Source organism: Mirounga angustirostris, unplaced genomic scaffold (genome assembly GCF_029215605.1).
Source record: "Mirounga angustirostris isolate CCGP_5_RB_7025 unplaced genomic scaffold, mMirAng1.0.hap1 SCAF_10, whole genome shotgun sequence".
Lineage (NCBI taxonomy): Eukaryota > Metazoa > Chordata > Mammalia > Carnivora > Phocidae > Mirounga > Mirounga angustirostris.
In genome coordinates, this window is record NW_026991718.1 from 77,439,629 (window position 1) to 77,453,906 (window position 14,278).

Here is a 14,278-nt window from a genome sequence, read left to right on the forward strand (position 1 = left end):
TAAACTGAACCAAGTACTTTTGATCTTATGGTCAAATCTACTGCCTCAAAATTGTTCATCTGAAATGTTCTGCTAATAAGGGAATCGTGGTTTGGGATAGTAATAGCCAATAGAATTTTTTTTCTAGTTAAAATTATTTATGTCTAAGCTGTTGGAGCAATTCTAGACAGATCGAGTTCTTGTTTAGAGCACATTTACCATGGCATTCAGTATTAATGTTCTCTAAGAGAATGAAATTAATAAATCAATCTGGATAGGAAAAGAAGAGCTATCCAGGGACTTTTTCAATAAAGGCAGGCTTGGTCAAGTTCTAGTTCATCAAGATCAAACGTAGTTCTAATAGCTAGAAAAATAACTATTCATGAGGATAGAAAATACAATAAAAGTAGAACTCAGGGTGTATAAAATCAAATTATAATATCTATAAAGGTTTACTGATTTTGGTGGCTACATGCTCCCAGCTGTACATATTCCTATGAAGATTAGCTTATTCAAAGGAACAAATTGGAAATATTTTTAAAAATAGAGGTATTATATAACTGAGACACAATTCTGAGATCCTAAATATATGCTCTTCCTCTACTGGCTTCTCCACATTCTATATTCATGGGTCATCCTGGCTAAAACACTGATAACCTAGTTTTCAACAGAAATGTGCAGGTTAGATTAATTCGATGCTAAAGAATTAGAACTGTTTAGAAATTTTATGTTTTTAAGATGTTGCACCAAGTAGAAGAAAACAGAAAAACAGAAAAACAAACAAACCTACATTATCTTCTGATTTCCAAAAATAAACACTGAAATTTTATTGGAAAAAAGAATCTCAGAAAACTCCAAATCAACCCAACTGAGATTCTGAATTTTATACACACACACACACACACACACATTGAAAGGCTATACACTGCATTTCACTCATTGCTGGAGGACATTCTCCAAGTGTCAGTAGAAAGAACATTTACACACATGACAGAGGCATGTTTGAAACCTTTTATTGAACAGGCAATGCATTGTGCAATGGTTAAGGACACAGATGCCTTGTGGAAAAGTCTAAAAATTATTTTTGGAAACAGTCTGTGAATTGATGAACCCGGCTATGTTCCATCCACTCCTTCTTAGAGTGACTATCTTCAGGAAGACGGTTTTATAGCTGCTCTTGGAAATGGCATCCCTGTTTTACCAAAAATGTCATGCCTAATAGTAAACATGAAAGAAGACGGGATCCACAGGCAAGACGAGAACCGGAGACACAGGTTGATCTCGGGTGGAAGCAGAGACACACGTTCTCCTGGAAGACCTTCTCCTCTGACCTGGCAGGCGCTCCTGACTTCAGCATTCATGGTTCACTCCCACTCTCTTTCTGTCCAAGCCCTCTTTATCAAGGCAATTCTCAAAGACTCACATTCATACCTTTGGGCACAGGACCTTGTTCCTGGCCCTTTTCAATGGTGTTCTTGTTTTAGGGCACCTTGGGCCCAGGATTGTGGCTGTGTGTCTGTCTTTGTTGGCCTGGTTCCCTCCTCTTCCCCAAGCTTGTTCTCCCCTAACTTGACGATAAAATCACTCTTCAGTTTCACAGTTTGTTTGCCTTGATTTACTGGCAGTTTTTAACTCAGTGACCCGTCAAGGTAGTGGACATTCTTTAGCAGCAGGCTGTCAGCCTATTTTATAATCTGGGGCATGTCACTCCAAGCTTGCGATTTCTTTCTGGCAAGTTCCATCCAGGATGGCTGATCTGCACTGGCATAACTGGCTCTCTTCATCTGATGCAATTCTTTCTCCGTCATCACTGCAGACTGAGCTGCTGGAAAGAAGACAAAACAAACAGAAACATGAGAAATGAGTTTGGATTTCCACTTAAGCCTCTTGTGTTTCTTTAAAATATACGTCAAGGTCTTAACTGTGGTCTCAAACATAAAATCCATTAATGCGTAAACATGTAAAGAAAATTTAGGCATAGAATAATTTATGTACTAAAGAGACTTCAGAACAGCAGGCTCAAAAACAGTTCCAGCAACGCAGTGAGGTGAGAGAAACTTCCAGAATAAAACTGTGGGAACTCTGGAGATCGATTTGCACCACAGTGTGAATATTCTTAACATTGCCAAACTGTATACTGAAGAATGGCTAGGATGGTAAATTTTGTTTTATGTATTTTACCACAATGAAAAATAAATTTAAAAATACTGATGCATGTGACAACAGAGACGAATCTTGAAAACAATATGCTTGGTCAAAGAAGCCAGATACAGAAGAACACATATTTTATGACTCCATTTATGAGAAATGTCCCCAAAAAACAAGTAATATGGAGACAAAGTAGATTAGTGGTTGCCTAGCCCTGGGGTCGTGAACACTGAATAACTGTAAATGGGCATGAGGTTTTTTTTAGGGTGAGGGAAGTGTTCTAAAATTGGATTGTGATGGTTGTACAAGTCGGTAAATATATTCTCACTGTCAATAGATACTCGCTGAGTTGTACACTTAAAACCAGTGAGTTTTATGGCACCTAAACGACGTGTCAGTAAAAGCTGTTTAAAAAATCAATGTGGCAAAGTAATTTGGAGAAAGAAAAGAAAACCAAAAAAAGCAGGACCAATCCCGGAAACGTATTTCAAAGTGTTTGGTACTGCTTGCAGGCTTCATACCCAAGTTCTGATGGGACAACGAGATTCCTCTTTGCAGCCCCTCCTGGAGGCAGAGCTTTGTCCCCTGCCTCCGGTCCACAGTGGGCCTGGCAGGAGCCACCAGGAAAGACTTGCTGCGGACGAAGTCAGCTTGCTTCATGGGCTCCTATTAAGACACAAGAGAGGGGCGCCTGAGTGGCTCAGTCGTTAAGCGTCTGCCTTCGGCTCAGGTCATGATCCCGGGGTCCTGGGATCGAGCCCCTCGTCAGGCTCCCTGCTCAGCCGGAAGCCTGCTTCTCCCTCTCCCACTCCCCCTGCTTGTGTTCCCTCTCTCGCTGTATCTCTCTCTGTCAAATAAATAAATAAAATCTTAAAAAAAAAAAAAGACACAAGAGAGACACACATGCTGTTTGGTGACCTGAGATTCCCACAGGGGGCAAACAGAACCAAAGGCAACGGGCTACGGCATTTCTGTGCAAAGATGAGTCGTGCTACTGGTACTTTCTTGGCAGAGCTCTGCTTTGTGCCCTTGCTGAGAAGGGCCTTCAGGATGGCAGACTCGGGCTAGCGTGGGGCCTGGGACTCAGCCCACACAGGCATCATGGCTTCTGCCCTGTCCCCACACCTGGCCTCAGCCCCACATGTTGGATGGCAGGGATTCCATTTAAAAGTCAAAGCGAACTGTGTTTGGAAATAGTTTTGGGATTTTTTAGGACACCTGGTGTGAACGTGGATGCCCCAAACCAAGATGACTGGTTAATATTTGCTTTATAAATTCCCTCAGCCTGCAGGAAGGTTTTCAAGGGTAGATGTGATGGAGCTTTTGGTTCAAATGAAGGGGCGCAGGTCCTACTGCAGGCTCAGGCTCGTTTCCTCCCACGGCTGAAACACGCGTATGGGTTTATCGTGGTGGCTATTAGGAGGAATACAAAAGCTGTGGGTCTCATCCTATTTCCGAGCACAGTTGCTTGGGTGTGAAAACACTGTTTCAGACCAGAGTGCAAAGTGGAACCCCCAGGTCCCGGCCCCACGGCCCGCGGTGAGGAAGAAGGAGCCCCAACAGGCAGTCAGCCCCGCAGCAAACGCAGGGCTCATCCACACGGTGCAACGAGCCGAGACGGGGCTGCAGACATGGTTACCACGCTGCTAACTGAGAAGTTAGTTTAACCCCGTTCCATTTCTCCAGATGCTGAGCCGCGCTGCCTAGGAGGCAGGGAGCAGAGAGCTATCTCAACTGCCTGAGCAATCCACCCACTTCCAGCAGCCCGGCACACACAGAGGGCAGACATCAGCAAACACCACAGGCAAGTGTCCCTGTGATGACCATGCAGGATGCGTGGGGTGCCAGGCCCCAGCTCTAGCGTGCTGGTCCCTCCCAGACCCACAGAGACAGAAAGCGTTTGCTCTAAGCACCTGGGCTCTCTCGGGCACCTTGGCTTGCTTTCCTATTTCAGACTTCACGGTGCGGGCCCCAGGCTTGTCTTCCTGGTTTGGGGGCTGGTCCGAGGTCCCTCGTCGCTTCTGCCGAGCAATGGTGATCCAGGGTGGTGCAGGCCGGCCCTCGGCTGCAGGAGGGGGACCCTTCTCTGTGGGTAAAGACACAAGGTTATGCAAAACCTCCCAGCCCCTGTCCAGTCTCACCTTGGGCTTCTCCCACACAAAGAACACCGCACAGAGGGGCAGGAGGCCGGGGTGGGTGAGGGAGGAGGAAAGAGGGCCTGGGAGCCTTTCTGGCAAGACTATTACTTTTCTTTAGGGGACTTGGTTTTCTCATTTAAAGATGCATCAAAGAGAGGCTGCTCCTCTAGTCTGAGCCACAAAATATTAAATGCAGCTGTTCCTATCTGCACATTTTAAAGCCACCTTCCTCCCACAGAATACTTTCTGGAATAAGATAAAAGTAAGCACATAAATAGGTAAGATTTCTTTAATATAAGCCTGTCATTTTGGGCTAGTACATACTACGTGATTCCTGATTTGCTTGGAAGTTTTGTAGACACACTGTTATTCTTTTTTAAAAAAACTTGTAAGCATAACCTTTCTTTTGCAAGAGTGACACCAAAACTAGCCACAGTTGTTTTCCTTAATGTTCCAGAGAGCAGAGAAATAGTGCCTTCAAAACCACAAGGTTTTGTTGAATTTTCTTCTGTGTCCACAATGCTTATCTTTGGAAGGGAGCACCGTGGGTTGCTGTCCCTCTTTTCAACTCCTCTGTATTTTCGTATTTTCTATGATGAAAATTTATTACCTTCAGCCACAGAAGAAAGCAGCAAGCCTCCTTTCTTCAAGGAAACCTATGGCTTAGCGGCTTCTCACAGGTATGTCAAAAGTACGCCGAATGCGAAGGTTCTCCACGAGCCCACCTCTCTGAACGTCTGCCTGCCACCACACACAACACAGACGCAAGTGCCTCCCCATACGCCTGGCCCCTGGCCCCTTCCCACTTTCCCTTTGACATCCCAGTCAGCGAGGGGAGGCAGGGTCCATGTCCCGCCACGCATGCAGATGTCTGGGATGAGCTAGTGTCGTTGTTCTTGGTGGCCTGGCATACACCACCCCTTGCTCGGCTGTGATAGGATGTTCTTGTGGTAAGACTCTCTGTTCTTGTTCCTGCCTCCGGTTCAGCCTGCAGTCTTTTTCTCTCCGTCCCTGGGTCACCAAGAAGGGGCAGGGGACAGAAGCCATGGCTCCGCAAGCTTCAGTCTCATGTCAGAGCTGGGAAGGGCCTCTGGCTTCGCACACTGACCTCTCCCTGGCCTGGACAGCTGGGAATGGCTCCCACTCTCCCGGCTGCTCCCTGAGACCTCCACCCTGCTGGTCCCCAGGGAACCCCGCTCCATCTCTTCCATTCCTCCCTTGACCCTTCCTGCCTCTCCAGGCTCTCCCTGGCCGCTGACTCCTTCCTTGCTGCTTTGCAAAGTGCCTGGCTCCCCCACGGCTCGAAAAACTGTCTCCCCTGAGCCTTGCCATCCCCTTAAAGCCCCAGTCCTCTGTTGTCCTCCACCCTCCACTCCGTGGCCTCTGCCTGTGTCTCTTCAGCTAAGTCCTGACCCGGCCACACCATGAACGCTGCTCTCTCCATCCACCTGACCGTTGAGCGGTAAACCCTGAGGTCTCCCCGTTCTCCTCCTGCTCTACCCCTCGCAGTACTGATGGGGCTGCATAACCTTGCTTGGGAGGCCTGTCCTCCGTGGGTGTTCCCTCTCCAGGTCCTTGTCCAGGACCTTGCTCCTAAACCTGGGAATTCCTCCTTGTTCCTGACCCTTAACCTTCATCTCTTCTTCCCCCAAATGTTCTCGGTTCCATGCTTGATTTCAACACTCAGATTTGCTCAGACTACTTCTAAGTGTACAATCCTATTAGCCAGAACTCAGCATTTCTGCTCTCCTGCCTCCCTCCTTCCTTCCATCCTTACCCCCACTCCCTCCTTCCCTTCAGTGTTTGCGATGCACAAGGACTGTGTTAAATCCTAAGGTGGAAAAATAAACATCCAATTGTCTGTTCTTCCAATATCTCAAAGTCTACTGAGGCGAGACTAAATACAAATAAGCAACTGCAGTGGAAACTGGAAGATGCTACAGTTTACAAGGTGCTGGGTGGATGCAGGGCCTAACACTGGTACGTGGCAGGTGAGGTGCTGTCTGGGTTGGGACGTGGAGAAGGAACCTTTCCGGCTGAGCAGAGGGGCAAGGAAAGGCCTTCCAGGTGGAGGGGGCAGAAGGCAGAGCTGTGGGCAGGCTGGCCATGAGGGGCTGAAGGATCAGGCACAGCCCGATGGAGAAGGGTCTTCTCGGCCTTTTTCCTGTCCATAATGGGGGTCACGGGGTTTGAACCAAGGGCATGCTCTGGAGGCTGTGTGGAGGGGAAGTATGACTGGGAAGGGAAGGGAGGCTGGGAGGTGAGGAGGGAGGCTGGGGCCACAGTCCAGGAGGTGATGAGGGATGGGACACCCTGTTCGAGAATCATCCCTGTTTGCCCATGAAGGGTCTGCCCAGATGCTGCCTCCTCCATGAAGCCTGCTCTGGTCAGCCTAGCTGAACATGCTCTCCCTTTCGTAATCCTTCCGTGACTCTCTTAAGAGATTTGCCCCACTGCTTGGTGCTGGTTCACTGTCTACTTCACTGATCTGTGCTTTTGGTCATTAGAACTTACTTAACAGACGCACTCCAGAGACTACTGTTCTAATATTAGCTCATTTACGATGTTCTTTTAGGTTTTATCTCTTGTCCAGAGAACCCAGTGACTGTCGGGCACCCAGAGGTAGTTCCACGTTTTCTAGCAAGTCTGCATTTCTCATCCCTTAACTTCAATCCCTCATTCCAGGGAGTTCTCATGTTCTTTCTGGACTTTAACTGTTTCCTTTAACAGGTTTCTTTCCACTTCTCCTTTGATCTTCTCCTCACGCTCAGTGACGGTCGTCCCTTTGCTCTCTCCTGAATGGAGTGAGATGTCTGCTGGTGCCGTCCTCCCTGCTGTGCCCTGCTTGTGCCTGTCAGGAGCCCTTGCCACAGTACGGGCCGACCCGAGAGAGGACTTCACTACGGGTTCAAACTCATGACCTTAGTCAACGAAATATGCTGACTAGTTCTGTCAAGACTAAGTGTGCACAGAGAAAATTTCCATCCCAAGTTTTAAACTGGAGGCTGAGTGGCACCTCCAAGTGCTCTGGCTGGCTCTCCAGCCCCTCAGGTCTGTGTGCGGCCACGGACACACGTGTCACTCTCATCACAAGGGCACAAGACAGCTCTGACGAATTCCTAGACCCCATCTGAGCCAAAAAGAGTATTTAAAAAGTCACTGGAGAAGGTTCTGTGGAACAGGGGCTCAAGGCTGGCATCTCCCTGGACCAGGGGCACATCGTGTTCTCCCGTCCAGTGTGCTCATGGGAACGGCGGTCTTGGAGACAATGCAACCAGGTCCGGCTTGGCAAGAGGTGGTTTTTTCTCCCTGAGAGCATGCTGGCAGATTCGTCCCAAGCAGCGAAGGGGCGCTGGCCTCTGCTCTGCCTGTCGGGGGCAGCCACGTTTCTGGCTGTACTCCGTAAGAGTGAGCACATGCATCCGGGGCTCAGGGGCAGACGCGTGGGGGTGAGCAAGCACCGCACCTGTGCCAGGCCCGGCCAGTGTGGGATCAAGCGACCTACAACGGCAATGTCACCAAACCTGGCCGGGCATGTGGCCAAGATCTTTCGCCATTTCTCTTTTTTGGTTCCTGCTTCTTTTGGAAGTAGGTGACCTTTCCTTGTATCCCGTGCTCTCTCCTTGCCCACTTTCTTCCTTGTCAGGAATGCAAAGAAGCCTCTAGACCCTTTCACAGGATGGTCCAGGGCCAGCCTCATGGGTGGAGGGCACAGGAGGGGTGGGGCACATTCCAGACACCGGGAAGGAGGGAGAAAAGCCACTAAGCATCCTACCATCCTACCATGGTTCAGAGAGGCCTGCGATTCCACCTGGAGCCTCATGTAACCCACAGTCAGGGTCTGTCCCAGGTCAGCCCAGACAGAGCAGTGGGCTGAGACTGCATTCTGCTCTGGGGCAGAAGGCCCAGGTGGCCACTCTGGTCTGCACCCCCATTCCCTGCACTTGGCACCGCAGCGGGGGCACGGGTTGGGGAGGGTCCATGTGCCATATTCCACAAGGAAAGGGAGGAGAAGGGAATGAAGACACACGTAATGTGTGGGATAAGGCAGGTTTCAGATGCCAAAAAACTTCCCACAGCATGCTGTAGCTCTACAGCATGAATATTCAGGGTCAAAGTTCAACCATAAAATACCTTCTGAGATTAAACATGTTCAAAATGTCATTAATCCCAGGATAATATAGATGTGGCAGCAGATTAAAAGGAGCTGAAAACACTCCTTTGTTTTCTTCTTTCTGCCTCAACACACAGACAACCTTAATCTTCTGGGGATTTGGCTAAAGGGCTCTGATATCTCAATTTCTCCTCCCCAAATGACAACAGGTTTTGCAAACTGTCAGGTATGCCCGGGTTTGCAATGAACAGCCCAGGAACGTTTCTCACGCACAGGAAACCACCAATTCACGTCCGTATCTGTGTGATCTCCTTGACTGAGAGCCTGAAAGAGACGGACTCCCCCAAACACATCTCGCCTGGAATGAAAGGCAGCAAACTTGACCTGTTGTACAGCATATGTAGAGTAAAATTTCTGGAAGACGGAATGCTCTAGATGCAGGAAGCTGTGACAGCCACAAAGCTTGCCCTAAATAACTTAATTTCATAGGAGGGCAACTTTTGGTAGGGGAAAATAACTTTTGTTGTTGTTGTTATTTTGAGGATATGATTCTGTCAACGAGGGAGGCTATGAGGAGTTTATACATTAGTTTTTCTCCAGATTCCTTCTTCTTAACATGCTTTCCCACCTCAAGGGTTTAATTTGAAAAGTATATTTATTGTTCAAGCATTCATTTCCAAGAGCTCTCATTCTTGAGGGTTAGTTCAATAGGCTGTGGTAATGAGGACTGCTTCCTCCCTGGGGCCAGGAAACAGAGCAGCTACTGATGTGGCCGTGGGGCCTCCATGTCTAGGAAGAAGGCCTCAGGCTAGCAAGGTGCTTTTGGGCAAATTCCAGAACCTCTGTGTGACTCAATTTCAGTGTAAAATGAAGAAAGGAGCAGTGTGTACCTCTCCTAATGTGACTGAAGATTGAACGAAATCATCCACTATCTACACCTCCTATGTGATTGTGAAGATGTAATGGGATCACCCACGGGAAGGACTTAGCACAGCGTCCGTCACCGAGTGAGCTGAAGAGTGTGAGCTGCCCCCGAAATGGGTACTAATGTTATTCTGTTGTTGTTATTCCCACTTGAGGAGAGATGCAGACTTTGGTCACATCTTAGCCAGGACATGATGGAGGCCAGTAACCCATTTGCCAGTGTCCTCTCCTGTGACAAAACAAAACAAACCCAAAGCAAGCACTGGGTTGTCTCCCAGCCTTTTGCTGGGCCAGGCGGCCAGGCTGACTCTTGGTTCCCAAGGACATGGTCCATGACGGTTCAAGCAGACTACATCCTGATGCTGTGCACGTCCTTGTCTCCTCATGAACCACACCGTAAGGACAGTTGCCTTGTCCCTCATGGGCTGCGGAGGGTGGACAAAGCCATGTGGTCTGTGTCATGGAGGAGCCTGGCCCAAGCAACGCAGTGCCCACCGAAGCCACACTCTCTAGAATAGCAAGCACTCTTTTCCTTCTTGTAGATGTTATGTATTGTGGACCACCAGCCGGCAGGCAGGCTCTGAGGCAACTACACACTGCCCAAGATGGCAGCCCAGTTTTCATCCATCTTCCTGGGAGCCTACTATATATATCACTCTGAAAATACCCACGTGCCCCGCCCCCCCACCCCAACTCTAAGTACAATGGTGAAGAAAACCACACAGCTTTTGGAAATGTTTGGCATTTTGACCAAGCTATTTGTACACAGGAAGACTTCAAATTAACCATTCACAAAATCCTTAATGTTACACCATTTCTAGAGATATTCAACTGGCCCTCTATGAGGCAGATGACTCTTATCACCTCATTTTGACTTACTCGTCAGTGATTTTTTTTTTCTTCTTGGTGCCTATTACAATTTGGCCTTGGGTACTGTTTCTTTCATTCAGAAAGACTTCTGTAATGACCCACTGAGGGGATGAGGCTGGGACTCCAACAGTGGTCTACACCCTATGTGACAGGCAGGACACAGCTGTGAGTCTGGAAGCTGGGAGCTGTCATGAAGACTGTCTTCTGAGTGAGAGGCAATGAGCTGTACAATGTAAACTACCAGGGTTTCCTGCCCTTTGGCTGAGAAAAATAAAGCAAATCTCTGCCCTAAGCTAACACACGGCGGGACGGCGGGATTCTTACGCCGCTAGAAAATTTAGCATATGCTGCCATTTTTGAAGTCACAATTTTTAGGCTCTTTCTTTCACAAATGTCTTCCTTGTTTATAAAAGTACACATGCACATTGTACAGATTCAGAAGGCAGATGAAAGTATAAAAAAGGAGAAGAAAGTTTCCCGTAAATCAATAAGCCAGGAGAACTGTGCTAACACTTGGGCATGTTCCTTCGAACTTTTTCCATTATGCTGTCATCTTAAAAATACGTATCAACGGCTCATTCCCAGCTTTTCAAAACACTCTTTGTGGAAAGAGAGGCCTGAGTTTACACTCTAAGATTTCTGATCTCAAGTGCATGCATCATTAACATCTGTCTCAACTAGCTAGAGCCAGAACAGTGCCTAGGTGCTCCAATAACAGCAAACATCCTCCGTTTCTGTCTCCCCTCCAGGTCCTCCACCACGGCCCTGGGTTACATGGGGGTGATGAGGTGGGTCAACACACACTAAGGGGCCTGGTGGAGTGGGGGTGGGATCCTGGACTCTGGGGACACGTGAGGTCTCACCTATGCTCAGGGTTTATGCCGGGTTTCCTACATGAAAGGTGAGGGTTTGGGGTCTTTTAAAAAGCATTTATTGATCGATTGTCAGTCTCAGCTTACACAGACAGTGCCTGATCAATACATGCTGGCAAAGTCTGCAGTCGTTCCTCACCAGTGCTGTCCATGAGCTAGGCTGGGCGATCTTATAGTAGAACTTGGGCTTTTAACTGTGAGCAAACTGTCTCAAAACTGTGCTGAGCGTTTGGGGAGTAAGGGCTTTACACAGAGCAAGCTCCTGTTTTGAATGATGCGCGATGGGGCTGTGCTCTTCTTCTACCTCCAAATTAAACTAACTGCCATTCCTTCCTCTCCTCATTCAACCAATACAGTCAGTCCTCCCTGTTTGTGGATTCCGTGTTTGTGAATTCGCCTACTCGCTAAAATGTACTTGTAACGCCCAGACCGGTTCTTGTGACCCTTCACGGGCAACTGCAGACACGCGCAGAGCAGTGAAAAATTTGAATATCTGGACGAGCACGGTCCCAGCTGATGGGACTCTCAGTTTCTTTCCTGTTTCTGCTTTCATACTGTAAACAAATGTCCTTTTCGCGGTAAACTTAGTGCCACATTTTTTGCATTTTTGGGGTTTTCTGGGGGGATTTTACTGTCTAAAATACCCCCCACATCTATTGCTAAAGCGCTGTCCAGTGTTCCCGAGCACAAGAAGACTGTGAGGTACCTCACGGAGAAAATAGGTTTGTCAGATGAACTTCATTCAGGCCTGAGTTTCAGTTTTGTTGGCTGTGAGCTGGATGGTAATTAATCACTAATACATACAATACGGTGTCTTTAAACAGAAACACACATAAAACAAGGTTATGTGCTGATCGGTTGATGAAATGTAATCAGAGGCTCACTAACTCTGATTTCTACTCTATTTCTTCTAGGAGCAGTGGTTCGGTATTCGCTAATTCAGGATTCACAGCAACTTTATGGAGCATAACTACTCTAAATAATGAGAATCAACTGTACCTGATGAGTGCCCACGAGGCACCAGGCTGTGGCAAGTGCTGAGTCTACAGACAGGAAGGCTGTTTCTAATCTAACACCTCTCTCCAGGGCCCTGCACACAGGCTCTTCTGAAAGAGCAATTGGGAATAGAAGGATCCTTCGACAGCTAACACATGGTCCATGGTCCAGGAATGAGTCCCAGAGCCTGCTGGCAGGGGGCACGAGGGGCCTCTGGGGCACTGGTCTCCTTCTGTTTCTTGTCTGGTATGTTTGGTGTGTGAAAATTCATGAAGCTGCACACATATGATCTGTGCCTTTCTTTGCATGTGTATCATTCTTAGTAAAAAACAAACAAAACAACCCACAAAAACTACTCTAGGATAATCAGGACTCACTTGGTGCTTGGATAGCAAGGAGGAAGAGTCCAGCTCCCTGTCCAGATACAGAAACAAGGCAAGTGTGCACCACGGAGCTGTTTCCACACTGCACTTAGGCAAGGCTACTGCTGGAGGGGGCCGGGGTTCTCCCAAGGGTGTCCCCTCCCTGGTCAGCAGAACCTTCCCATCCTCTTCACATTCCCTCAGTCCTCAAAAGCGCCAGGAGGTCCTTGGACCACTCACCTTTCCTACTGCTGTCCCCCCTCACCCAGCCCATCGCCCTCTTGCTCCATCCTCTGAAGGTTTATCCTGAATCCCTCCTCCTCCCTTTCCTCCCCGAAATAAGACTTCATGGGCCAGCAAGGGCAGAGAACATACCTCTCTAAACACTCACTTCACAGCCTGATGGCAAAATGGCACTCTCAAGAAGACAACAACTGTGTCTGGGAGCCTCTTTCCCGGCCACCATGGCTTTTCCCTACTCCAAGGTCAGGAGACACTGCTGGGGTTTCCTCCTCACCCCAGCTCCTAAGACCCACCCTCAGACCTACAGATTTCCTCTCTCACAATCTTCAAACCCATGTTAACAGGAAAAAAAAAAATGCCACTGTTGTTTTAAACAGTCCTGGTAGCTTGTTTGGATCATAAGAGGTGAGAGCCTGTGAGGGCCAAGACTGTGCCCTTTTTCCTGGTTTCATGGACAATCTCCAGGGAGCATGTCCCCCTTGTTCACCCACGTGGGGCACACTCCGTCAAACGATACCGCTAACTCTCAGGGCGTCATGGTTTTATAAGTGATGCAGGCCTGGGGAAAGGGCCGATGGAGTCAGAAGGCTTCCCAATGTCAGCATTTATGAGGGTCTGATAACACAGCATGTTCCTCAGCGGGGGAGTGGTCAGTCCTTGTCCAAGGGCAGGGGTTCATGCAGGCCTCCACAGTGGCAATTTATGTGAGTCTTTTCCCCAGTGGGGGCCTGGGGTCTGCTTTACTTTTTTTCTTGTTGTTTTCATAGCACAAGCTATAACTGCTTTAGGGCTCTGTTGCTCCTAGGTGAGAAATCTGTGAAAAAGCATTTATAAACAAAAATCAATGCACGAATCACATCTGTATTTGGATGTGTGAGGTCGGGAACCTGGGCACGTGCAGGCACATTTACTGGGGGCGCCCCAGGCGTCAGAGGCTTTGCCAGGCTCTTGGCTTAGCTTCAGGTACAGCCGCCCAGTGCTCCGCAGGGCAAGCCTGGCAGACATCCCCAAGCCGTCCAGCCTGATTCCCTCATCTCAAAGTGGAGACCCCAGAAGGTGGAGACGGGCTCGAGGACGTAGAGTTGTGATACGCAAGCCTGGACTCAAGTCCATTCACTCACCTGCCACCGTGCAATTAAAACAGCCTCTCAGCAGAAGGCAGTGACCAAAGTCCATCTCTGGGCATGGAGACAGCTGTCCATTACCTACCAGGTAATATAACTGGGGACGGAGAGCCACTGTTGATCTGAAAATAATTTTGAGCTACCGTAGACAAAGGAGAAAAAGTAGCAAAACTCTATTACATGGCACTCTCTTATAATTCAGCATGGACACAAACACCCCACCTTGGATTCCTTGTGGCTCTCCAGGGACAGCTGGAATTCTGCAAGATCTGTCTCAAGTGGCCACTGGAGAACAAGTGATTAGTTTCAGGAATGGCCCTTGTCCACAGGGCTTAGATTTTCCTTCCTCTGTTATCTGTCGGCCCTGCCTCGCTCCCCCCGGACAGGTAGGGAAATCTCTCTCCACCCAAGAAATGTTCACGGCTAAGGTTTATTGAGTCTTGATTTTCAGAGCAGTATCATATCTAATGACCCTCACAAACCTCCCTGTAAGAACCTTTTTAACCCC

General features: G+C 48.3%; 1 protein-coding gene across 1 annotated transcript in view; it reads right to left on the reverse strand.

Annotated features, from left to right (window-relative positions):
- Positions 1-976: 976 nt before the first annotated feature.
- CRACDL (CRACD like) overlaps positions 977-14,278 on the reverse strand; it is a 56,417-nt gene continuing 43,115 nt past the window's right edge. The window contains exons 7-9 of the mRNA XM_045885142.2: positions 4,041-4,213; positions 2,649-2,793; positions 977-1,801 (exon numbers count right to left, since the gene is read on the reverse strand). Of these exons, the coding sequence (XP_045741098.2) occupies positions 1,662-1,801; positions 2,649-2,793; positions 4,041-4,213 (458 nt within the window). The 3' untranslated portion in view covers positions 977-1,661. The remainder of the gene's footprint in view (positions 1,802-2,648; positions 2,794-4,040; positions 4,214-14,278) is intronic.